This window comes from Numida meleagris, chromosome Z, assembly GCF_002078875.1.
Source record: "Numida meleagris isolate 19003 breed g44 Domestic line chromosome Z, NumMel1.0, whole genome shotgun sequence".
Taxonomy (NCBI): Eukaryota; Metazoa; Chordata; class Aves; order Galliformes; family Numididae; genus Numida; species Numida meleagris.
In genome coordinates, this window is record NC_034438.1 from 11821682 (window position 1) to 11848668 (window position 26987).

Sequence of the window (26987 nt, forward strand, 5' to 3'; positions counted from 1 at the left end):
ATTTCATAAGTGGAACAGAACATCTCATATAAAATTCTTTTTTTGTGAGTAAAACCTCTGTTGTTTATTTTATCAAACTTAGTTTAAAATGTTACAATTTAGCCATGAATATGTTACAAGCAGTAAATTACAATCCTAAATGTGTTGGATATTTTTCTATTAATTGCAGTAAATTTTGTTTTGGACTACAGGGATTCATTTTGTAAATACATGTTCAGTCTTTGGCACATAAAAGTTGGATTTCTTAACTGTAAGTGATCTTAAAACTGATGGCTGAAAGTAATTAAAGCAATTTATTTTTAATGCAGTTTCATAAGATTTCAGTATTACTTCATAATTTTTATATTTTTATAAATTAGAGCATACTTCAAAACCTGAACAGTATCTATTAGTCAGTGATAATGAAAGCAGATTGATTGATCAGCTGGGTGAAGACAAGAGCCTGCAAGATCATATGTGGAGAAGAATATTTTCAAAATTGGACACATTTCCTGAAAGTTATCTTGGGTTAACTGTATGTAAGTTCTTACTATGAGGGTACAGAAGAACAGATGCATGTCTTTTAAAATGTGTACACAGAGAATTAACTTCTAGTAATGACATCGTTAAAGGATGTTTTGTTAGTATTTTGCTCAGTAGTTATCACTGAGACTGCAACTGAGTTCTGAGTCTAGTTCCAGTAACAACAGCCTAAAAAAGATGTTGAAAGACAGTAAAAAGGAAAAATGTTGACTCTGCATTTAATAGAAATTCAAGGAGCTGAATATGACTTAGCTATTGAAGAGAGTATTAGTAGACTTTGCACCATTGAAATTGGTTTAATTTTTAATAGTTTTTAATAACTTTCGTGGAGAAACTGGCAGCCGTGGCTTGGACAGGTACACTCTTTGCTGGGTAAGGAGCTGGCTGGAGGGCCGGGCCCAGAGAGTGGCGGTGAATGGAGTTAAATCCAGCTGGTGACCGGTCATGAGTGGTGTTCCCCAGGGGGTCAGTGCTGGGGCCTGTCATTTTCAGTATCTTTACTGATGACCTGGATGAGGGCATTGAGAGCACCCTCAGTAAGTTTGCAGATGACATCAAGCTGGCAGGAAGTGTCGATCTGCCTGGGGGTAGCGAGGCCCTACAGGGAGATCTGGACAGGCTGGATCTCTGGGCTGAAGCCAATGGGATGAGGTTCAACAAGACCAAGTGTCGGGTCCTGCACTTTGGCCACAACAACCCCAGGCAATGCTACAGGCTTGGGGCAGAGTGGCTGGAAGGTTGTGTGGAGGAAACGGACGTGGGGGTATTGGTCGATGCTCGGCTGAGCATGAGCCAGCAGTGTGCCCAGGTGGCCAAGAAGGCCAGTGGCATCCTGGCTTGTATCAGAAATACTGTTGCCAGTTGGAGCAGGGAAGTCATTGCCCCTCTGTACTCAGCCCTGGTGAGGCCCCACCTCGAGTTCTGTGTCCAGTTTTGGGCCCCTCACTGCAAGAAAGACATTGAGGCCCTGGAGCGTGTTCAGAGGAGGGCGACGAAGCTGGTGAGGGGTCTGGAGCACAGGCCTTATGAGGAGAGGCTGAGGGAGCTGGGATTGTTCAGTCTGGAGAAGAGGAGGCTCAGGGGAGACCTCATTGCTGTCTATAACTACGTGAAGGGAGGTTGTAGTGAGCTGGGGGTCAGCCTCTTCTCTCTTGTAACTAGTGACAGGATGAGGGGGAATGGCTTCAAGTTGCTCCAGGGGAGATTTAGGCTGGACATTAGGAAATACTACTTTTCTGAAAGAGTGGTCAGGTGCTGGAATGGGCTGCCCAGGGAGGTGGCTGAGTCACCATCCCTGGAGGTGTTCAAGAAACATTTAGATATAGTGTTGAGAGACGTGGTTTAGTGGGGTTATTGGTGGAAGGTTGGACTGGATGATCTTGTAGGTCTTTTCCAACCTAGCTAATTCTATGATTCTGTGATTCTATTCTATATCGTGTGATTGGCAGCTAATAAAAAGGTTTGAATAGAAAAGAAAAACACTTTCTCAACAGAGATTATGTGACTGTAAAACTGATTATTGAGGAAAGAATGCAATATCTTTTTTACCATTTGTTATCTTTGTGTCAAAATTGGTGAATTAAATTTATCCTTTAATCAGCAAATAAACCTGTGAACTCAAAAACATTGGATAACAAGCCTGGGGTTGGGATACATATGTAGTTTAGTTAGTGATTTAAAAAGTAAATACTGGATCTACTCATACATGGTTTAGTTAGTTATGGATAAGTGGTTGGGCCTTGAGCTCTGAATATCTGTTATTCAACTTTTTGAGGCCATGCAGAAGGCCATACATGATCCTTTTGATTGTAACAGAGCTGCCCACATGAAAATTCTGATAGCAAACAGGCCTACTGTCTTTCTTTGTAGTATGTTAATGAAAATAAAACATTATTATGGTTGTATGTTATCTCTCTTCAAAGTCAGTCTGCCTTCAAAGTGTTACTAACCAATTCCTCATTGACTTTTTACATTCTTTTTTCCTTCTTGCCATTTCCAAGTTATTCCAAATTTGATTGCTTTGCAGCTTCTTTATAGCATTAATTTTTAAGCTACTTTTATCATACAACTATTCACTAATAATTTCTCTTGAGAGGGATTATTTTTGATTTAGAAACCTTTTGTTTCTTTCTTGAAATGTTTCCAGAACTATCATTTGTGAAATCTTCAGCCCACCAAGACAGAAAATGTCTGACTAATGAGCAAAACTGAATAGTATCTCTGATAATGAAAACTTCTTAAATGGAAGTTTACAATTAAGATATGTATTCATTGGTGGCATGATTTAAAACTGACTTGCAAACATTTCAGTCTTCAGCGATTGAACTTCTGGTGAGATAAGATGCAGATCTTCTTTTGTCATCATCAGCTTACTAATCCATATACATTCCTTCCTCCAAAATAAGTAATTTACTGATACTCATTTGTAGTTCCTTCTGTTGTGTGACTCACAGTGAATTATATTTAACCAAAATACAGGTACAGAGTTGTCTTCCCTTTTTTTGATAGAATACACTTAGGCATTAATTGTTCAATCATTGTCAATGTTTTTATTTTCAACTTCAGTGAGTAACTTAAACAGAGTTTTGGGGGGCTAAAATTCTAGAATTTTTTCAAGAGATTTTTTTTTTACATCTTCTTTGTAATTACTGCAGTAATTTATTTTATTCTATATCTGTAAGTTCCTGATTTGTCCCAACATGTCTGTAACATTTTCTTTGGAATTTATTGTTTTGTTAATTTTTAAGGTCATTGGGCAAGTATGGTGCAAACACAAGAACATGGTGTTGTAGTTATCTTTTCAAACCTAAATCAAAATCACCATTTAAATGTAGTATGTTTCCAGTTCTTTTATTCAGACTAACTTAAAGGACCAGAATGCGCTCATACAGTGTATCGCCAGGAATTGCTTGCTGTAGAAAATTCTCTGAGTAGGCAAAGGATGTCTTATGTATTTTGTAACTTATGCTTATTTACATGAGGGCTAGCCATCCAGTAGTAACTCTCCAGTCAGTGTAAAATGGCTAATTGTTGAGCTGAGGACTTACATTTAGAAGGATCTGCGTGACGTTAATAGACTCCTGAAGAACTATATGTGAAAAGCAATAGAACTATTGCTTGGTTTCGGAGGTTTTGATATTTTGGGGAACACTGTCAAGTAGCTGTTTTAATTCTAAATGTCACTAATTTTTTCTCTTCTGGTAAAGGTTATTATAGAATTAGTGGACTGAGTTTTGTGAACATTAACTTCTTCCTGAAGTAGAATAGTAGTGGTTTGTTCTAAAAACCCACCTCATCAGGTGATATGAAATGAATAAGTTAGCACTGAATCAACCAGATGATAATGCCTTAGGCAACGCCATTTAGATTTTCAAATAGATATGGTAACACTTGTTTATTTAAAAATCCAAATAAGCTAAATACTTAACAAGTTGCTTATTTGTATCCTTGTTACTTTGTGGTTTGAGTGAAAACTTAAATACTTGTGCTGTCTACCAATTTCAAGAGTGTATGGTCTTGGGAAAATATAAAATATTCAAGGCTTCCAAAAGCAGCAGAGATGTGGTAGATCTGCCTACTGTGATAATGCATATAGTTATATGAAATAAAATATTCCATGCATATTCAGTGCTATAATGTAGGAAGAATTTAAGGCAGTGAGCAGTACAAGTTTTATTGCTTGTATTGACCATTTGTGAATTAGCTTAAAGTCAGTTAGCTTAAAGAAGGCACTTTTAAGGTATTGCATATATTACTTAGGACTGAATGGCCAATGTATATGACTAGTGCTACATTCATAAAAGTCAAAGCAAGAGGAAAGTTAGAGCTAGGTGAAATAACAACAATATATGGCTTCAAGGAAACTAGGTGTTTCTATATTGAGAGTGTGTAAGAAAATACAGAGAATGCAGAGCTTAAATGTTTGGAACTTGGTCCTGAGATAAAATAAGTTTCTCAATATTTTTTTTCTCATTGACAATTAGGGAGATTTTAGGTCATTGTCTCAGTCACGATCAGTGTAAAATATAACTTCCACACAAACTTTGTTTAACCCAAGCATGACCAACCGGCAGGCCTCATGCAGTCCCGCACAGCTGGCACTGCGGCCTGGCTCCTGCCCCCACCACCTGCAGCTCTGCCTGCCTAGTGGCCCAGCCCAGCCTCAGGTGCGCACCCGCAGCTCCACAGTGGCCAAACGTCAGTGCGCACTGAGCGCTGCCTGAGCTGCAGCCAGAGCGCAGGGACGGCACAGGGCAGTGCAGCTCAAGGTATAGCAAAGAGTTGGGTGTTTTGATTGGCTAAACACAGTCCTGTGAGTGGAAGGAAATATGCAGCTGTGCTTTCTGTTTTGATAAAGGAATTTGAGAACAGGTTTCAAGACTGCTGAAAAAAATAATAATTTTTTGATCTATTTGCAACTCCATTTTCAGTGAACATTAAATACGTGACCTGCAAATTTTCAAATGGAGCGTACGGACTTGCAATGAGGCTTTCAATTCAAAAATCTGTGTGTGTCTCGTTGCTTTTGTAAGCCCCATCTTACCAGAGAAAAACATCTCTCCCTTCACAATCACACCTTATTCATGTCATTGCTTTTTGGCAGTATGTATGTTTGTGACCAGCTATTTTCAAGGATGAAGTACCGTAGTACTTCAGGAGTAAAATTTCAGTAGGAGTAAAATTTCATCATAAGTCTCTGACAACACGTTGAGAACTTACTAAAAATTGCAGCCACTGGCATTGAACCAGGGACTGATGTATTAGTTTCACAGGAACAGGGACACATATCCTACTAGTTCTGTGTTTTTGTTGCCTTTTTTGCTTAAAAAAATATTAAAGATTAAGTTTTATTTCTTATATACATTAGCAATGTCATTATATATTTTATGACATCTGCTCTGAAAGTAATGCCTCCTGTTTTATTATGTTGGTCCATGATATCAGAGGCCATGTGACAGATGGCAGCAGAAGGGGCAGTCTGACAGAATGGCATTTGACATGGAAGTGCGTATGAAGCAAAAGTGTGGAATTGAATTCTTCCACGCAGAAAAAAATGGCACCCAGTGACATTTGTTGGTGCTTCCTGAACACTTATGGAAAGATTTATGTGTGTGAGGATAGTGAGGCTATGGGTGGTGTGTTTCAGCAGTGGCTCCAGCAGTGGTGGGTCACCTCACTGGTGCAGACTTTTGGGAGCATGGCATGCAGGTTCTTTGCTGGCAAAAATACATAGCTAGTGGTGGTGACTGCATTGCAAAATAGTGCTTTGTAGCTGAGAATTTGCTCTATCAAACAGTGTTCTTGTGCTTGTTGTATCAGTTGTAGTTTTCATAGAAATAAATAGGAGGCATTACTTTTGGAGCGACCTTTGTGTATGCGGCCCAAGACAATTCCTGTTTGCTCAGTGTGACTCGGCCCAGCTGGAAGGTTGGGCACCCCTGGAACTTCAACCAATATTTGAGACACCCTGTGTACTATTGAGTTATTGCTTAAATACAGTAAATTAGTGTGGAGAATATCTAAAACCTTGTTCAGCGGAGTTGCATGAGACAAAAATAAAGCAGAATTGACATTTCTGGAAATCAAATTAAATAGGAGCATTTGTATATTCAACATATCTAGACTCACAGAATAGGTTTATTTTTATTTCAACCATACTAATTCTGCTGTTTCAAATAATGGAACTTAAAAATTACATGTTTCAGTTCTGCTAAATTTTGGAGACTTCTTTCTTATTCCTATCTCTGGAACAGCTTAAGTTCTCATCCTTTGGCATAAAAGCATGGTAATTGACAGGAAAGGGGAGCGCTGTGGTTGTGTTGGGGTATAGTTCTGTCACTGTTGTGAAAATCTCATCAGATTTGTCAAAGCTAAAAGTATTTGGAAAAATCACTTCCAGAGATTTGTTTGTAATATAGGAATGCTTTCATCAAGAGATTGCTGCTAACTTGCATGTGTCTAGTAACACACTCTGCGCTGGCATAGCAGTTTGCTTTTTGTCTTGATATGTGTAAAGGTGTGAAGTCCACTCCAAATATGTGAGGATGGCTTTTCCTGGATTAACTTATCTATTTATAGATACATTCAGCACAGAGCTGATTAAGAAAGCACAGCAAATGAGCAGGCCTGGTTAAGAGGAGTTTGAATAATGACTGTGCTGGCCCTTGCTGAAAGCTGTATGTTTACAAAAGGGTTAGCAAAGCTATTTTTGTCTTTATAAACTATGTATGGTTATATTAATATTTTTCTAAAGTTTTCCTTGATTAAAATGTTAGCTGCTACAATAAAAAATGCAGTCACTTACAAGAGCTTGCATTTCAGAGCTTTTTCAACAGACATTTTTACTACATAGAAAGGGTTCAAACAGTTTCAGATGGTTTATCTATCTTAAGAACTGAAGATTTAAAATAGGATAAAAAGTTCTTGCTGCAAAGCAGAAAAAAATGGGGACCAAAACATGTTACTTGAAATTGTGCTTTTTTTTTCTCATTTATTTAAGTCTTGCTACTGTATGGACTCAGTGGAAGTGTGGTTTATGCGTAATCCCTAGGTCCTATGGAATAGTTTTAATTGTAAAATCCAGATGTACATGTACACATACATGTATATCTGCAAACAGACACAACTCTAATTTCCACATTGCGTAGTTGAAGTGGAATTGATTCATCAAGTGTTTTTGACGTTACTGCACATGTAAATACTGTTTTTTGTTGAAGGTTCAGTTTTTTGTTTAAGCATTTTACTTTGATCTTCTGATTTTGGGATTCTGCTCCTAACCTTGTTTCACGATTTCAAGACTAGATCAGTATATTTCTCTGAAAATGGTAAGCTTAGGATTTCATATTATCCACAACTTCCAGCTTTTTTTTTTGCAGAACAGCATAGGCTTGTTCTGTCTAGCAATGTAAGTCAGAGAAATTCACACAGGAAAAAATAGGAAATCTGCTGAGTAGCGATGGACCATAGGTTAAGGATTTGTAGTACCTTCAAAGCAGTTTGACATACACAGATCTTGTGTGCTAAAACACGGTGACATTATTAAGAATGTGAAGTTGTTCTTGTGCTATCAGAGGTGACATGAAAACACCCTCCCCACCTTCCATTTGGAAATAAAAGTGATTTTGTAAACTTCGTTTACAACTTAACAGCATTTCACCGAAAGGCTGTTTAGAAGTATCAGGTAAAGTTACACTTCTGACACTGACTCGTCTGCAGTGGCTGTACTTACTTTCAATCAAGATGGTCCATGTTTTTCAGTTGTGGGATCTGAATGACATCTTAGGAACTTCTGTTCTGCGCTGTATCAAAGCAGCATTGGCTTGTGAGTCTAAGCAGCTGGCCACAGGAAAAAGCGAGAGGTGATCTCAATTAATTCTAAAAGGTGTGTTACATTTCCACGAAAGTGAGTGTGTTAGGACTGATGAAGTTGTGGAATTGACCACATTCAGTCTTGAACTAACGACTGAACCTGTTTGTATCCGCTAGTGAGGGCTCTTTTGCTTCAACAGAAAATATATTTGGATTTTAAACATAAAAATGTACAACAATTAGAGACTGAATGCCAGAAATTGCTTATTTTTGGAGAATTTTCATTGCTACATTTGTCATACTAGGAAGAAGCTAAATGTAAAACACCCTGAAGTTGCCTTTTGCTCATGGAATTAAAAAAGAAATACAAATTGTATCTGCTTTCCTAGGTAAAAAGGAAGTTTGGAGCTGGGCATTTACACTTACCAGAAGAGCAGCAGAATTACTGAGTAGGGATCCATACCTAGCTGAAAATGGAGTTGAGAGTTTTCTTCTTAGCTGATTGACCTCTGTAGTAGCACTTTCAGGGAGATAAACCCTTACTGCTGTGGAATATCCAAATATGTGTGGGGAATGCAAGAATATTCATATGCATTGTAGAAAACTATTTTTGAGTTGCTTGAAGTCTCAGAATAAGTTAGGCTGAATAAGACATTTGGATGTGATCAGTTCCCTGCTTGCAGCAGGGCCAACTTAAATCTTAAGTTGCTCAGGTAGCACAAGGCTGTGGAGTAAATGAAAAGGTGAATTTCTAAACAGATTGAAATTTCAGGGCTTAAGGCAGACAGAAAATTAGAGCACTACAAAGGAATATGTTGAAAGTCTAGAGATACTGGTGTTTACCTCCTTGGGCTCCAAAATAAGTCTCTTCTCTAGTCATCTCTGTTCAAGGAAAGAAAAGCTTGCTAAAATATTTTCCAAGTTTTTATCTCTTGCCTTTAGTATTTTAAAATGTACACATTTCCAACTCCAGCAAAACAATAATAAACATTTCCCCCCAGATGGAGAATGTTATTGATAAGAGAGAATAATTCCCTTGGTTTTCTTCCTCAGAAGTAATAAAATCTAATGCTTTTTTGTCTGTTAACTTTCTGCTTTAGACTTTCAGCCTTATACAAAGGGCAGAAAAGAATGTAGGGGTTTCTGCAGAGCAGCAATATTATGATGTGAGCAGAGGATGGTGACGACTGTATGAAAAAATGACTGTGTGTGTGGTTATCCGGACTGACAAGGGACTGTATTGTTGAGATCAGTGATAAAGAACCACATATCTTCTCTACAAAATATGCTGCCTTCCTTTCATTTTTTGTGATGAGGATTTTTTATGTATTTCAGATGATGTGATAAATGCAGAGGTTTGTATTTACTTATGCGCTGCACTTTGGCCTGATCTTTAGTAGCTTTTCATATGTCTTTTGTGGAAATTATACTACAACATACAAACTCACTTTTAAGGCTTTCTGTTGCCTTACATAGTTAATCTGTGCAGCTGAGTTACATTCTGCATTGTTTAGGGTAGATTATTTAACTTTAAAAACAACAATGGATTCAAAAAATTACAATAAGCTACCTTTATTCTTTACCTCTGTTTGATTTGTTGCTTTTTGTTGCTAGTGGAGCTGCAGAAACATGACTGTGAGAGAGACCTAAGGCAGTTGTAAAAGTCATTGTGAAGGCTGATTGTGATGGTTTTAGTATCATCTGAAGTATTTTTTTTGAGCGATTAGAATTACTTAATTGCTTAAATTTAAATTTCAGTAGATTTTTCACTAGCTTAACGATGATCACTGCTGAATGTTCGTATCAATCAAAATTATTTATTGGGGTGGGGGAGAATTTGTGATCCAAATGATAGCTCTTTTACAGCCATGACTAATCAGCTTTTTAGAAAGCATCCTGTTTTCTTAGTGATTTTCTCTTGCTGCTTTTTCTGTATCATGCAAGACTGCTCTTGAGTCATTTCAGTTTGTGCAGGTGACAGTAACTTGATCTGTGGAGATGTTCTTTACCGAAAGTCTTCCCCTTTGATCTTAATCTGATGTACCCCATAGGGTGATTGATTTACATCCCATTCTTATCTTTACTAAGTAGGAGATTAGATCTAAGTTGATTGCATTCTCGCCCCATTTGTAAAATAGCATGAAGTTATACCTCCTTTTACTGTCACAGTTCTCAGACGTCAACCATGTAATATCTGTAATTTGTCTGATGTTCTGTATGGAAATAATAACCTTGAAGTTATATGTTGCTGAGATAATAAATAAAGGACTTTGTGTTGTTTGCAAAGTGTTACATAGTCTGCGGAAAACACCAAAGCTTAGTTCTTGAAGTAGCAGCAGTATAGCATAAGCTCTGAGTAAGTAAAAAGTTTATTGAGCTCTGATAGGAGAATTCAGCTGAGCAGCTGGATGATAATTCTGCAGTTGTATAAACTTCTTAGCCTTCTTACGAATTTGTTTTGCTTCATATGGCTCTACTTACTTGTGTTGGGTCTGTGCTCACTTGTTCATGCTAATCTCAATATGAATGTGGGTTGCTCCCACTGTTACTGGGTGTGTTCCCTGCTCTGTGTGCAAACAGATCATTCAGAAGGACTCTAAATGCTGAAAGGGGAGCTCTTCTTTGCAAAGAATGCAAGAGGAAAAAAATGTCCAGCACTAGAACCACACACACTTTCCTTTTTCAAATAATTAGTATAATTTATTAAAATCACTGAACTCGTTACCCATTGGATTAAAAGATCTTAGGGGGATTGTTCTCTGATCAGTCCCATAGATGATTTTCTGAAGACTTGCATAAGTGCTTTGCTTTTTTGAACTGAAGTAATATGCTTAGATGTAGATGTCATTGTTTGCCAGCTTAATGGCTAACGCAAAGGAAAATCATCTCTTTACTTTATCAAATTTGTTTGTTTCAACAAGAAACAAAGCAAATTAGCTGCCAGTACCAGCAGAAAGTCCTTAACAGGATTTTTTTCCCTTAGTGCAGCCTAGTTGTTCATATACTCATCACTAATACAATCAAATGTATTCGGTGTTGTAGGAATGTACCAAGAAGGAAGAAAAGCTTACATGGAATTCAGACACAAGGAGTATGTTCAGTTTTTGCCTATGCAATGGACTAGGGAAGGAGATTTGTCAAATAACATAAATCCATTATATCTATTTTGAGAAAAATTACTCAAGGAAACCATCATACCCTCCAGAGTTTGGAACTCCTGCATTAATTATTATGATTACTCAATGAGCTCTACAATCCATTTTCAGTATATGCCTTTAATTTGATGTGCATTTTCTTAATACGAAGAGGCTTTTTTCTTTGTCACTCTTTTGAGAGTCTAAATAATGTTTGCTGTTTTTCTTTTTTTTTTAAATGCCTCAGTGATTTGCCTTCCAATTTTTCCCCATCAGAATTTGAATATAGTTAAGATTGTGCTCAGTGGAGTGTATTCTCCATTCAGTAATACCTAAAGCTTTTTTTAATATCATTTTTCTTTTATGTAATTTACTCTTGTGCATTGGTTCTTCGAGCTGTTTTGTTTTGTTTTTCTGTGGACAGTGATCCTGTACTCTAAATGTAAACACTGTTTTGAGTTTTCCAACAGCATTTGATTCTAAGCAGCACTGAATATGTGGAATCCTAGTCCATCTTCATTAGATGTATGCACTCTCATTTGAATAATTACTGCGTACCTGCACACCCTCTGCTACTCCTTGCCTGCTTTCTGTCCAGCAGTTAACTTAGTTAACATTTGTAGTTTTTCTATTTTTAGTGTAATTTAGTGTAGTTTTCTTCTTTCTTCCTCTAGTTATTCTTTCTTCCTTTTTAAATTTTTGCTTTCTATGTATTCTCATAAAATTTTTCATATTTTTTTTCCTGAAGTTAACGAAGCTTTTTGGTTTATTTGGGTTCAGACTATTTTTTTTATATGAGGAAAATCCTACTAAGCATTAGTAGCTTTGCTGGAACTAGTCTATTTTTCCTTGCCAGTAACTTTTAATGGAAAAGATGTATAGTACTAGTGGCTAATTTTATTTGTTTTTAAACAGAATTTTATATTTTTCGTTTACTGTCCTCTGGATCTTCTGTCATTCTGTATATGATCTGAATTTTAACATGCAGCGCTGTCTTCCAGGATAGTAATTACATTGAAAGCGGATTGCTGATATCCTCATAACTCAGTAGAAAAGATTTATTATGTGTAATGTATTTTTTTCTGCTTGTTATTATGTAAGAATACTTTAATTACAAGTAACTATTTTGAGTTATCTATATATTTAGTAAACAAATCTGATAAAAGAAAACAAGTGTAATTTTCGGTGTATTTTAAAGTTTTGAGACTCTTGAAAAAATCTGAAAACAGAATCTTTTCAGAAAATAAAATTGTTATTTAGGTCTCAGCTGAAACTTACTGATTTAATTTCAAGCATTCAAAGTTTCAATGTCTTTGAAGTTAAAGACTGAAACGAAGTATGTATCTGAATTCTGAATTGCACGATATAGTTCGGTGGCAATTTACAAGGAAAAAAAGTCGAGTCTTAGAATTTCTTTGATCCATTGTGAAAACTTCCCATTTGTGTGACAGGATTCTCCTTCTTGTGCTTTGATTTGTTGGCTGCTGGTGATAATTAATAAATGTAATCTGCCTACATTTATAATATAAATTATTTCTTGTGTTGTATTCTGTTTTTCCTTCTCTCTGCTAATGTGATTTATACATCTAGCTTATGTCATCTTTCACTACTGAGATGGATGGAATTTTGCACTGGTTGTTTTGATGAGCTGCAAGTACTTGTTAAGCTCTGGAATTTTCAGGTTTCGAAAGATGTAACAATTTACTTGATTGTGTGTGTGAAATTCCACAAGATAGTTTTCCCTTGTCTTGGACAGGTCCTTAGAAAGTAATACATGAAATAAATACATAATTCATGTCCAAATACATTACAGCGTTCTTACTGAAACTGCTGTCCTAATTTAAAAATTGAGAGCATGTATTATTTTTACACTGGTTTGGTCGCTGACTATACTTACATTCTCTGTGAGTACTTTTCACATGTAATGCAAATGATGGAACAATGGAAACTTCTCCTTAAGTGATGTACCCGTGTTCATCAGTGCATGGTCTAGGGCTTAGTTAGCTGTTGATAACCTTGGGGAATAAAGAGGCTGAACGACTGAGTGAGAAAGGCAGTTTTTCTAAATCTAAGTTCTGCTTGGATGGTAAGTATTGATACTAAATCGATAAGATTTGTGGTAGGTTAATAGCTTATTTGCAGGACATTTGTTTACACTTTTAAAGAATGACTCTTTGTATTTTTAGCCTGTTTATTTGTTTAGTGTGGGAAAACACAAAAATGACTCAATCTGATAAGTTTGTGAGTTTAGCTTTTTAATGGAAACATGCTTATGCCAGAAGTAAGACATCCTATTGTCACGTATTCTGCTATTTCTTTACACTGCATACTCATTACGCACTGAAAAGGGTTGTATAGTCACAGTGGTGGGTAACCTTTGTTTCTGAATTTATCTGTTGGCCAGTTTCTTGTCCGGAAGTGATCATACGTCACAACTTGCTAGTAGTTGCTGTTATTTTTTTCCTCCTATTAACGGGCTGCACAGCTGACTTGGAAGCAGTCATGCAAAATCTGGCATGAGATAGTTTTCCCTTTGATTTTGAATAAAGCAAGTTATCCTTTAAAATGCATCTAGGGATGTCTTTCATCAATCTCATGTTATGACTGTGATTCTGTGCATTTGACAAGAATTTAAAATACTTTAAAATAATGTCATGTTCTCAAGTTAAAAAAAATGTAGAAACGTTTAAAGTATATATTTGTGAGCAATGTGGTTAAAATAAATCAATAGTTTGCTAGGTGAGAATTATACCTTCTGTGTATTGAACAAGGTTCTGTGGTCTTACCTTCTGTTTCTTCTCATTCCATCTCTTCTCTGAAGACAGAGACATGGGCTCTCATGTGACATTCCTTGCTACTATACAAGAAAATAAACAGTTTAGCCATGCAACAGTATAAACAGTAAGGATATTCAATTTTACATATAAAGAATTGACAAGCACAAAATTAATAGCTAAAATCCCTTCTGATTTTGTCTGATTTTAAACCTCCTAGGAATCTTCAGAACACATTATTATGCAGTAGCTTATCTACTTGGAAAACTACTTCCTTTGCTTAAATTCGCGGTTGGCATTGCCCAACGCCTCTGAGATTATACACTGAATAAGATAGGCCTGCTTAATGATGGCTTTTACAAAAGTTTGACATAAGAACTTTAGTTCCTTTTAAATAAACTTGACTTTTCAATCTTAATTTTTTTATTATTCATATGGGAGATTTAGTGTTTTATCAAGATTTAAGTATATATTTATAAAAATATAAGACTGCTCACATAGTAGTATGATGGACATCAAACTTCCAAGTAACTACATAAACTTGGGTCCTTCAGTGCTAAAAGAGTAAGATACATACGTTGTCATCTTCACAGGAGCAGCTGTAACTGGAGAATACCAAGACAGCAAAGGGTTTTTTGACTGGAATATACTGGCGTCTGCTGCAAATATTGGACAGTACTATTGTCTAAAGATTCTTATGGTTCTCACTTCTACGTAGTTCTCTACCTCCACCATTTCTTTACTCACACTACCCATGCTCTTCAGAGACTTTCTAGTCTTTTGTAACATCCTCTCATGAAATATTTCATTTTACCTTGCTTTTCCTGGCCTTTTAGTTCAGTTGCTTTTATTTTCGTCACCTAATTCGTCTTTCCACTTCTGCTCTTGTCTCCAATCTCCAGAAGGAATTTTGATTCCTTGACCCAGTTAGTGCTCATCAATCAGTTCTTCTCCTGTTTAAGTTTAGTTTTCATCAACCCTTGCATATATTGGCTAGCTTCAGGACTTTTTCCTTAGTAATTCAGAGGGTCTACACATCAAGCACACAGGCACACTTATGTGTCATTCCAATTTTTAGTTTGTCTTTTAATTTATAAAGACTGGACAATGGAAATAATTCCCATACATTCTTACTAGGTTTGAATCTATTTCCACCATGACCATGCTTCACATAGTAATTATCATTTATCTGCAGTTATGTGAATGATGACAGAAGATCTAGGCTACCAATTTTAGTACAAAAGGGCTACCAATTTTATTTGGAAACACGGAAAATAATTTCATAATTACTATTTGCTGCATATTGCAAAAATGAAGTTTATATTCTGGTAAAATATTTTAGCTGTTAAAATTCCTGTATTGTTATTTCTTTACATTTAGAGATCATTTAAGTAGCAAGCTGAGAATTTTGTATAAATTATGAAGTTGCTTCTATTTTCTTGGGAGATTCTTTCATAGTTACGATTTTTCTTATGTTGTATGTGGCTTTTCTAATACTCTGGTTTAAATTATTTTAACTATGTTCATCTGCTGGTTGCTTATCTAAAAGTTTTTCTGCTGAACAAGTACGGAAGGTTTCTCAGTATTTCACCATCTGTTTGTGTATACATTTTGTTCAGTATCTGGCAGTTGTTTTAACTTTCATTGTGTTCCATGTGCTCAACAGAAGACTAACTTAGTTTCACTGAAAGAAGGCAAAGAGAGTATAATCAAAGTTTTCTTGCTTACATGTTCTCGTACTGACATATATACAAAGTGCATTTTAACAGGACATTTGAGCTACTTCTTATTTTTCTGTTCTTTTTACATATTCTGCTTTAGTTTGGTTTTCACCATGTTCTGTTAACACCTTTTTGTTTGTTTTTTTGTACGTCATTAGAGAAGATGACAAAAACCTTGCTTTTAGTAGCAGTGGCTTTCTTTGTAAAGGAGCTTTCTTTAACACTTATTCTTCAGTGTTCTGGAGACATTCAAGGTCAGGCAGGATGGGGCTCTGAGCAACCTGATCTGGCTGTGGGTGTCCATGTTCATTGCAGGGACCTTTAAAGATCCCTTCCAACTCATATGATTCTGTGATTCTATGTTTTTTTAAATGTATTTCTTATCGCTGATAGTTTGACTTGGAAATCTGTGTTCTGCAAGTAAATTCCAAAGCAGCAATTTATATGATGGTTTTAAAGTATCTAATAGCTTTCCAAGGTGGCCTTTTTAGACAAACTTTGTCACAAAGGTGGGCATTTTATTTTATGGCAAATGTAGGCATTAAAACATAGTTACTAGTTGTACAATGTAAAGCCTTCTCTGTATTTGTAGAAGTAATGCCTTCTGCTGTGTCAAACTTCTGGTTTGATTAAAGATATACTACATTGAATAACATTAATATTAAATGATAATACTTAGGTTGCTCTGAAAGTAATGCCTCTGATTTATTTCCATGGAAACTAAAACAGATACAATAAGCACATTCACACTATTTAAAAGAGCTTATTCTTGACTACAAAACATTAATTTTCAGCATAGTCACCACCATTAGCTATGCATTTTTGCCAGCAATCAACAAGAGCCTGTATGTTGCAGTTGCCAAAATCTGCACCAGCAGAGGTGATTGACTATTGCTGTTGCCACTGCTGAAACACACCACCCAATGCCTCACGGTGCTCACACCCACTGCTTGGTCTCCACAAACATTCAGCAAGCCTTGATGAATGTCAGTGAGTGCCATGTTTTTGGCATGGAGGAATTCAGTGATGCACCTTTGCTTCGTATGCACTTCCGTGTCTGTGGCATTTTATCAGACTGCCCCTCTGCTGCCATCTGTCACATGGCAACAACATGTAATGAAATATTGGTGGGAAAGTTCAACCTCTGCTGCCATACCACCAGCATCCACTTCTGACGTCCTCGGCCAACATAATAAAAGAGAAGGCTTTACTTTCTGAGCAGTCTTTGTAATGTTCAGTGTTGTGCAAGTGAGACTTGCATTCCACTAGAAGTACTGAATATAGGATAGGTAGAGAAGCTTATTGGAATTTGGCATAGCAGATTTTTAATGTTTAAATTGTTTCATTTTCTGTATTTCAGTAGACTGTTAACATAGTTTTAGAATCTGGAATGACTTGATGAATCAGGACTTAGATAAATTTTCCATGGTTGCAGGCTGGGTTATGTAGCTACATAAAAACCTTTAATAATTTGTGTAATACAGCAACACACTCAATAATTAATTATACTAGAAATTTTGACTAAGTCATAGCATTGGAAAAATATTAGGGAAAAAAAGAAAGAGAAAAAACACTCATGGGAAAAGTAAAATTAAAAAGAGAAAAAAAAGGAAAAAAAAAAGATCCCAGTAATTAAATTAGTTGTTTATTTAAGTATGGATCATTTAACTTCTCAGTGGTCAGGAAAATATCCACATTACCTTTCCAAAAGAACGTTCTCATCCTTTTCTAAGTTACTTTGAATTGCTCTTGGCAAATATAAAAACTTCTACAAAATCTGTTTTGCAGATGTGGAGTACACCATTTAAAAAGATAAATTTAAACTGATGTATGCAGAGCCTATTTCACAGAAGTTTTCTTTGAAAAAAAATTTGTGAAATAGAAATTAAAAAGATTTGTGGCTGTGCATATTATTCAGTATATAAAAATTGGCTGTGATGAAACGAGTGTTATCTGTTGGAGGAATAGTGAATAAAATCTTTCCACGTATGTTGCTTTCACTAAAGGACAAACTTTCATTGAACATTTTTAAGCAGGGAAATGGACAGGGACTAAGAAGCTCATTCAGGAAATGTTCTCTTTTGTTTTCAGTGGAATGCAAAAATAACTTGGTTATAGCTATCAACAGATAAATATTAGTGTTATACTTCTCCTAATGTTGCAACATAGTGTGCACTGTTCTTTCAGCCCACTCTTACATTAGGCCTAAGGAAATAGTGAGAGGCTTTTTAGACCCTTTGGAGTCTCCTAGCATTGATCTGATTGAATCCAATGGTAATTTCTTTTATTAGTTTCAATATGAATATTAAATTGGACCCGAGATAGAGTAGGAAGGGAAAATGAGACTTTGATAATGCAATCAGTTATTATTTTATGTCTGAGGAGGAGAAAAGGCATTAATGATCCAGAATATTCTGTAATAACAAAACAAACTAAAAAACAAGAAAAAAAACCTACAATAATAAAAAAGCCACTAAAAAAAAATGATTCCAAATCATAGATTTCTTTGCTGTTTCTGGATTTGCTGTGCTATGGCACAGTGAACTGAGTGTCAAAAGCAGAAGGGGAGAGACAATACAGAAGCAATGTTAGTTATCATTTGTTTACCATATTGTCACTTTAAAGACATGCTCTCTAAAGGTAAATTATTTGGATTTCTGTTCTTCATTTCTTGCATATGTCTTTTCTTCTGGTTAGAATTGGAGGAGTTAAATTCTGAGAAGGATTAGATGTCGTGAGGGAGAAGGACTGGAAAAAGACTCAAATAATTTTCAAGTGTAAACAGTACAGAGGGGCAAAGCATCAAAGTGCCTGTTGAAAGACAGGACGCTGAGATTGTTATTGACAGAGCATGGGGAGTAAAAGAGGAATGTCAGAACCAATTAGTCTACGTCACACTCAGACTATGCAATGCAGCAGTGAAAGTGTTTCTTTGGAGTCTCTGTCCTTCACTAGTCTTAGGGAAAATGTAAAACGTATAGTATAGACACATGGTGTTGTAATTGGTGGTGGTACAGTCAGATATAGGGGCCAGACTGATTCACGTGGCAAGGAGAAATTTTGTTCATTGTACTGTGAGAAATTTTTCAATATGATGTTCAGTTTTTTTAAAAAAACTTGGAAATATTTCTGTAAGGAATAAAAATGCTTAAATGATCTGACTTGAAAGAAGAGACAAAAGAGTCTTAGCTCAGAAGCTAAAGGCTCTCTGGGAACTATTGATATGTTTATAAATCTAGATTATTTCTTTAAAACAATTCCTATAGTAATAGAGTTTTGTAGTTAGATCCAGTAGCATCAAGGCAGCAATAAACATGTTCAGTGCGGGGACATTAAACATTGAGAGGATAATAAACATTTTATAGGCTGTGTGGGCATTGCTAACAGGCATGTAATTCAAATGTGGAGGAGTGTGACCAACTGTCTGCAGCAGAAGCAGCAGTTCAAGAACCTTAGATTTTTCTTCTGACTTGCTGATGCTACCGATGATTTAGGGATCAATTTTTTTTTTTTAACCTGTCATACATTATGTATGAGAGAGAACTGTAGAAGTGTTACTTCACTTTTTTCATCAGTTGAAAGATAAAATGAGTAAAGTCTGAACATTCTTTATGGTGTTTTAAAGTTACTGAGATTTTGACAGGTTATTGAGCCCTAAAAAGTGGAGGACTGACAGTTTTAAAAGGAAAAAAAAAGCGTTTATGTAACAGAAGGGAAGAATTAGTATGGTGAAGGATTATCAGAGAATTGTTATGGAATTTAAACTGAGATGCTTGTGAGGAATCTTAAACAAAACAGCAAATAAGGAGACACAGGCATTAAACTTCTCTTTGTGTAACCAGGTTATTAGGTAAACCATCAGAAAAGTACGTATGCTAACTCAGAAAGTAGATTAAGTTAGCTTTCCAGAAGGAGTTGGGCAGAGGAGGAAGAGGAGCTAGAGGTACAGAATGTTCAGATGAGATTTTTGAAGGAATGGATGGAGAGGGGAGAGAAGGAACTGGAAGAAAAGTCAGGTTAAGGGTAAATATGTCAATGATACAAAGTGCGTACGTGCTGGTAGAACACCAAGGTAGTTATTGATAAAGCATGGAGAGGAAAAGAGAAATCTCAGAATCATGTAATGGTAAAGAATGGAAAGAACCTCTGTAGATCATGTAATCCTACCCTTCTGTTCAGAACAAGTTCAACCATCCTAACTCAAGGAAGGATCACCTAGCAATGTCCAGTCTGGTTTTGAATTTCTCCAAGAATGGCAACTTGTTCCATATAGCAGTACAGGTTTCTTTATGTGACCCTGGAAAATGAACTGTAATGCAGTGTTTCCATAGAACAGACAACAACAACAACAAAAACAAACAAACAGAAAAACCAACCCCCACAAAACAAACATAAAAATTTAAACAAACGCAGCACACATGAATAGCTTATTCTAAAGCCCCAGATAGAACAATAAAATGATGTTTTGCAGATATCAGATTTGGAAACTTTTTAAAATGAGAATGATCTTGACTTTATTACGAACAACAGGAGATTCATTCTATTTCAGGTTTTTCATGCCTCAATGCTGTCATTGAAAGAGCAATTATAAATAACCCCATGAGCTATTTCCATCTGATTTTTGTGTCTGTTTTGTCCTAGAATTATGGATGTCAGCTTTGTAGCCTGTCTTATAGCTCTGATGGAAGCTGCTAATATTGTGCTGCATTGTCTTGTCTTGTTCTGAAAAAATGGCTGCCTTATTAAAGTGCTATTTGCTTTGCTAGAGACCAGTGAATTACATATTGGATCACAGGCGTGTTTGTATAGTCTAAACAAATGAGTTGTCCTGTGAACTTAGAGATTTCTTTCTTTCTAGATTAATGTTCTTACTTCCTTTGCCAAATGCTGAAACTCTTCTCTGCATTAGATGCCAGAAGAGTTTTGAATTTTTATCTGAAAAGAGCTCTGCATATTAAATGGACAGAAAACATTTGTATCTAAGACAGTTTAAAGAGTCCACCTGTATCTCATTGTTTTAGTTCTTATTTGGATGTTTTTATGTATCTAAGAAACACTGAAGATCCAGGCAGATATTCTTTTTCCATTAAAAAGGATGTATTTTGTTAATAATGTGAGAAAAGCTCAACTTTAAAAAAACAATATAATATAAATAAGTATTTGAAGAACAGTTTTACCTCAGAAATGAAGACCTACAGGATTAGGAAAACAGATCTGCAATAATACTGCAGTTAATAATTAAATTGGCTTTTAGAAATAAAGCCTGACGAATAATTACCCAGTCTACAATACTGCAGGTTTAAAGAAGGTTTGTCAGTTGTTGCTATGTCAGAGCAACTAAAACAATCCATTCAGTAAACGATTTGTATGAGCATGTATGCCTCATTCCTGAAGTCTTCATTCTTGTAAAGGATTTTGAATACTTTTTTTTCCATGTTTCAAGTGACGTCACAGATTATATATTACCTTTGTTTTAATCTTTGCTCATTTCACCAGTAGGAAATAATTTTATGTATTTATTGTTAGAACTGAATTCTTAGAATGGTGTAATTCAATTGGAAGGGACTTCAGTGTCCAGCTCCCTGGCTAAAGTTAGTTACTTGTTGAAAACAGTAGTTGAAATATATATTCCAAAAAAAAGGGTGCATTTCTCCAAGAAACAAAGTTTCAGTAAATTTATTGTAACATACAGTGAGCTTTTATTTCTTCAACAGTATTTGATTTTTCCCATAAAAATGTGCTGCAGCACGTTCTGCCATATTTTTCCTGGTTATGTATTAGAAGAATGGACTTTTAAAAAATGTAGCTTTATTTATTTGATTGAAAAAACAGAGGAGGAGGAATGCCATAATTAGAAGGATAAATGATGTTTTGCCACATTAAATATTTCAGTGATAAAATGAGCACTTGAGTCTCAAAGCCTCAGCAGTTATTTATAAATGTTGTTGCATAAGGTGGCTGAGACTATAAGTTCCTTACACTTATCAAAGTATTTTTTCCGACCTTGGTGATTCTACGATTCCATTCCTGGCTTGTACCAGAAATAGTGTTGCCAACAGGAGTGAGCAAGTGAGTGAGGTCCCACCTCGAGTACTGCATTCAGTTTTGGGCCCCTCACTGCAAGAAAGACATTGAGGCCCTGGAGCGTGTTCAGAGGAGGGCGACGAAGCTGGTGAGGGGTCTGGAGCACAGGTCTTATGAGGAGAGGCTGAGGGAGCTGGGATTGTTCAGTCTGGAGAAGAGGAGGCTCAGAGGAGACCTTATCACTCTCTATAACTACCTGAAGGGAGGTTGTAGTGAGCTGGAGGTCAGCCTCTTCTCTCTTGTAACTAGTGACAGGACGAGGGGGAATGGCCTCAAGTTGCACCAGGGGAGATTCAGGCTGGATGTTAGGAAATACTACTTTTCTGAAAGAGTGGTCACGTGCTGGAATGGGCTGTCCAGGGAGGTGGCTGAGTCACCATCCCTGGAGGTGTTCAAGAAACGTTTACGTGTTGTGTTGAGGAACATAGTCTAGTGAGAACTATTGGTGATACGTGGATGGTTGGACTTGATGATCTTGTAGGTCTTTTCCAACCTTTGTGATTCTATAATTCTGTGGTTCTAAAGATTTTCAGGGCCGTACGTATTTGAAAAAAAAAAAAGGAAAAAACAAAACTTCTAGAAGACAAAAAATGGCATCGTTGTTCATCAAAGTGTGCAGCTGAGAGTAGTAGTTGGTTTTAGAACTTGGGAAAAAAATTTTTTTTAATCCTCTGCGTATATTAGTGAATATTATGTATTTTATGTGGGAAGGTGTCTTACCCTGTAGTTTCATGACTGCCATGCCATATTTTAAATGCTACTTTGCCATTAGGACTTTTATTTCAATAACATTATATGGTATTTATACTGAAAAAAATGATTATGTAATAAGAATTATTACTACATATCCATTAACTTTATCTAAAACAACTTTTAATTTCTTTGCAGAACTGTGAGAACATGGGATGTTAATAATGAGAAGAAGCACAAAAGTGTATTTAAACCACGATCAGCTCAAGGCAAACGAGTCATTCCTACAACTTGCACATACAGCAGAGATGGTAAACTTATTGCAGCTGGATGTCAAGATGGCTCCATCCAGATCTGGGATAGGAATATGACTGTAAGTCATGTATACACAACAGTAATACTAAACTCTAGTGTGTAGTACTGAATATTGCAGCTGACAAAAATAGTTCCAGTATTTTATACATTTTTTTTCCTCCTGAAAACTAAGTAATTCACGGGTAATATTTCTCAATTCTTTACAACACACCTTTCAGTATGCTGCTGTTCAACACTGAGGAAACTCTTGCCTGTCTGTTTAAGAAAAATGATAAACATTGGTCATGCGTTCCTGTGTGACCTAATCGAAGTGATCCTGCTCTGGTAGGGGGATTGGACTAGATGATCTTTTGAGGCCCCTTCCAATCCCTGACATTCTCTGATTCTGTGATTTGTACATTTAAAATATTATTCAATTAAGATGCAATGCCTTCAGAAAAAAACTATTGTTTTATGTAATTAAAATATATATACTTACATATTTTACTTGAGATGTTGGATACATAAGGCAATAATTCATAAATCTTCTAACTGAGGTCAGTTATTCATTCAGATGATATGCAGAGGAGAATATCATCCAAGTGTGTGAGGACAAGGATAGCGCTGCGCATTAAATACCTAATGTTATGTATTATCCAAAGTGTGAATTTAATACAAAGGCAAATTTGAGCAATTTATGGTAGTGGACTGTGATCATAAGGAGTCAAAAGTGGAACTATTTCTAATTCTGTAGCTGTGAGAAATTATGGAATATACTCTATTGGTAATTTCTTCTGTTCATATTGAATTTAAAAATTATTTTCAAGTAGGTGTATGCATTCTTTGCATTCATAACACTTACTGCTGGTTTAGAACAATTCAGAAGCTGAGAATGATCACTGCTCTTTGATGCTTTGTGTAGTTACAAACCAGTCTACTCTCAACGGTTTTATTTTGTAATGTGGAGCAAAAATTCACCAACCTGAACTTTACTGCTTTTTAAATTATTTAGTAAATATTGCCTGTATGCCCATCTTACCCAAGGATCTGATGCCCAATCCCTTTGATTTCAGTGGGACACGTACTTAGGGCATGCATAGGAGCAGAAAATGAAATTAGGTTCAATTTGTTTGGAAGGCAAAGTAAGAACATGGAGAGATTCTGGGACAGGCATAAGGGGAGGAAAAAGCCTTTAGAATCAAACTGGCATCATAAATATTTGAAAATTGTACAATTCAAAAAGAACAGTTTCAGAGAAATAATATTGAAATAATGCAAGTTATATTAATCTGTTCGAATTCACCTTTCAAAACATTTAATTTTAAAAAACAAACCAGACAGTTTAGGGAACCTTTCCAAAAGGCTGAATCAAATTTGATCGTTGGTGGCGAAGGGAAATGTACAGATGTAAGGAAAAGAAAGTCCGTTGATCATATTCAAAGTACAGTCTGTATTTTTGGATTGTCATCTATTTTTATTTCTGTTTTTATTTCCACTATAAACCTAGTAAAACTTCCTAATGGCATGAAGCTTGAGAATTCATCCTAAGTGTAAACTTGTTCTAGCAGAATAATAAATTTTTCAGAGACTGGCTTTCATCACCTGTGTATGTTGTTTATTTTAACATATACAGTATTGAAATATTAAGCTTTCTGGTGTAGTTTTAACAATAGTGGTCTTGGTAGTCTACTTTTTCATGTGCTTTTCCTTTTGAACTTTAGTGTGTCTATAATGTGACATATTGCAATGCTGACTGAGTGCAGTCTAAGGTGATTATGAATAATTTAAAGACATATCCTGTGCATCTTGTGCAATTTCCAGTGGGTGACCTCTGTATACCTGTGCAGGACTAAGGTGATTTCCTAGTGGAAATGAATTTGATGGTGCCCTTGAATTTGTGTTTTTAAAGCTTAAAAGATTTTTTGCCTTCGCTTTTCTTGGTGTCATTAAGAAATGTGCAAGACTTTCATGTAAAGGAGCTGTGTAAACTTTTTTTTGGTTTTTTTTTTTTTTAGTGGTATTCTTGTGTAAAGCAGTTGATACCCACTGGAAATCTCTGTGTATAGTTAACGTTAGACATTTCAAAAAATATCTTTTTTTAATAAATATCTTTTTTTATCTTTTTCAATATCTTATTGAAAAAATAATTTAAAAAAGAAAGGTCTTCATTTTACATTACTGGAGGAGAGAGGGGGTTGGAATGAGAGGTGAGAAAAAAAGAAAAAGGAATATGTGTTCAAAGTAGGATTTACAAAGGATCCTGACCCCTGCAGAGGAATAGTGAGAGCACTTACTTGCCTGATAGGATGCAGGGATGCTTACAAAGGCACACATGAAAATGTTCAGTCATGACAAAGTAGTGCACTTTTTGGGATATAAGCCACTGTAGAAGATGCAGGAAAATAGGTGAAGCTGTGAATAATTGAGAATTAGGATTAAGCTGCTTGAGAAAACACATAGCATATATATTAACTAGATTTTTTTAAAGATAATTTTTAATGCCAGTCTGTCAGTTATCACTTGATTTTGTTGAAACAAGAGTAGAACTCTGTAAGACTTAGCCATACTACAATACCATCTCTGTTTCAAGTCAAAATTTAGACTGTATTTGTGTTTAACTTGAGAAAACTCAATGGAGTCTGTATCAAAAATCATCAGTGTTTCAAAGCAGAGAATAGTTGCTATAATTTCTTATCCCTGTTCAGTTAGGAAATGTGTGCCATCATTAGTTTAGTCTACAGATCTGGCACATTATCAGCAGAAAGAAGGCCAGATTTCAGGGGCATGCTTCAAGTTTCAATTAGCTTTTTTCACTGTACTGTCATGCCAGAGCTGATACAGTAAAGACTTGTTTTGACTCTGAATTTGCATTCACGTTTAAGCACAAATACAAAGAACATTTCAATACTGCTGTTGAAAGCCCGATGGTAACAGCACAAACTAAATCCAGGAAGGTGTTGTTACCAGACGTTGTGACTCACCATACGTACAATCCGTACTGTCTGTTCTGTTGGTGTCTGTGAAGGTTTCTAGACAGGCTTCATTCTCTTCTCTTAGTAGACCTACTCCAGCTATATTCCTTAAGATGCTCAGAAGGGTAAGAACTCCTACTGCACGGAGCCAAATTCACACAGAAGGAAGTTTCTCTTTGCCACAGTGAAATCATAAGGCATCTGCTTTCCCACAGGAGAAGGATGATGAAAACAACAGTACTGAGAGCAAAAATGGCTCTCTCTGCTAGGAAGGAGGATCTAATCTGTCTTAGAGCAGAAGGGGCACTCAGTTCCCTGGCCTTAGTAGCGGCAGGCAGGGTACTTCAGTGCTGGTAGCAAGCCACTCTAGTGGTTCACAAAGCCCATGCCTGTGTACAAGCTGACAGAAGCTGCATGACAAAGCTCCCAGAAATTTTTCTTGCCACTTTAGCCATAGTTTCTGGCTTCTGGTTGTAGGTTTTTTATCTACTCCAGACGTGACTTGGTAGGTTTACAGGAATCCTGCTGATATGTGGTTGCATTTTGGGAATACTTAATCAGCTGAAACATTGGCAGTAGAAGTGTATGCATGATGCAAACTGACTTACAGTAGTGAGCAGGATTTGGATAGTAGTTACTGTTTGTAAACCCTGGAGCACTGCAGGCAAAATAAATTTTGTAACAGTGAGTTTCCCATCACCAGTGTAGCATTGTTTATATTTACTTCTCAACATAGAGTTCAGTCATAATAATGTGGTTAAATAATCATTTCAATTTTAAAAAAAGTAATTTCAACAAGGACAAGAGAATTTATTTAGATTTCAGTCACAACTTTGTTTTCTTTCTTTCTGAGGCACATAGAACCCTGAAGGTATTTGCCAATTGTTAAATTTTGTTGCAGTGTACAGAGCAGGACTTCAGTGTAGGATCAGTTTTCTTTCTTAGTTCTGACTAATAACACACCCCATGAGCATTTCATTCAGTTTTCTGCTTCTACCATTTTTCTGGTGCAATTCCAAATCTCCCAGCTGTATGGAGTGAGAGTAAAAACACTTTTTGAGGAACAGTTTTTTTTGTGCGTGTGTGTGTGTCTTCATTACACTGACATTGGTAACTTGCTAATGCTGAATTTAGCCAAGTGTATTCCAGCTCTGCCTTGCCTTTCTCCAAACTTCCTCAGCATGATCATGATCCATTATAATCACCTGCCTCTGAGGGTTTTTTCATTTTATCATAAATCTGTATTATTTTCTCATGTATGTTATTTAGCCAGTGCATGGTTTTTCTTTAAGGTTCATGTACATGTGCATTTACAGTGCACATTAGCAGAACTATCTGTCAGCTTGTTTGAAATATTATGAACACTGTCAGCTTGGCTTAAAATAACAGCTTCAAAGAACATAAAAAATAACTTCCTTCAAAATTCCAATGAGTAGTGGAAACAATAGTGTGAAATAGTCAATCATATCATAACACATTAGAACACTC

At 36.1% G+C, this 26987-nt stretch overlaps 1 protein-coding gene across 2 annotated transcripts in view; it reads left to right on the forward strand.

Moving 5' to 3' along the window:
• Positions 1 to 26987, forward strand: part of WDR70 (WD repeat domain 70) — a 143529-nt gene that overhangs the window by 58360 nt on the left and 58182 nt on the right. For both annotated transcript variants that reach the window (XM_021380658.1, XM_021380659.1), the window contains exon 10: positions 22432 to 22606. In XM_021380658.1, coding sequence (XP_021236333.1) covers positions 22432 to 22606 — 175 coding nt within the window. The remainder of the gene's footprint in view (positions 1 to 22431; positions 22607 to 26987) is intronic.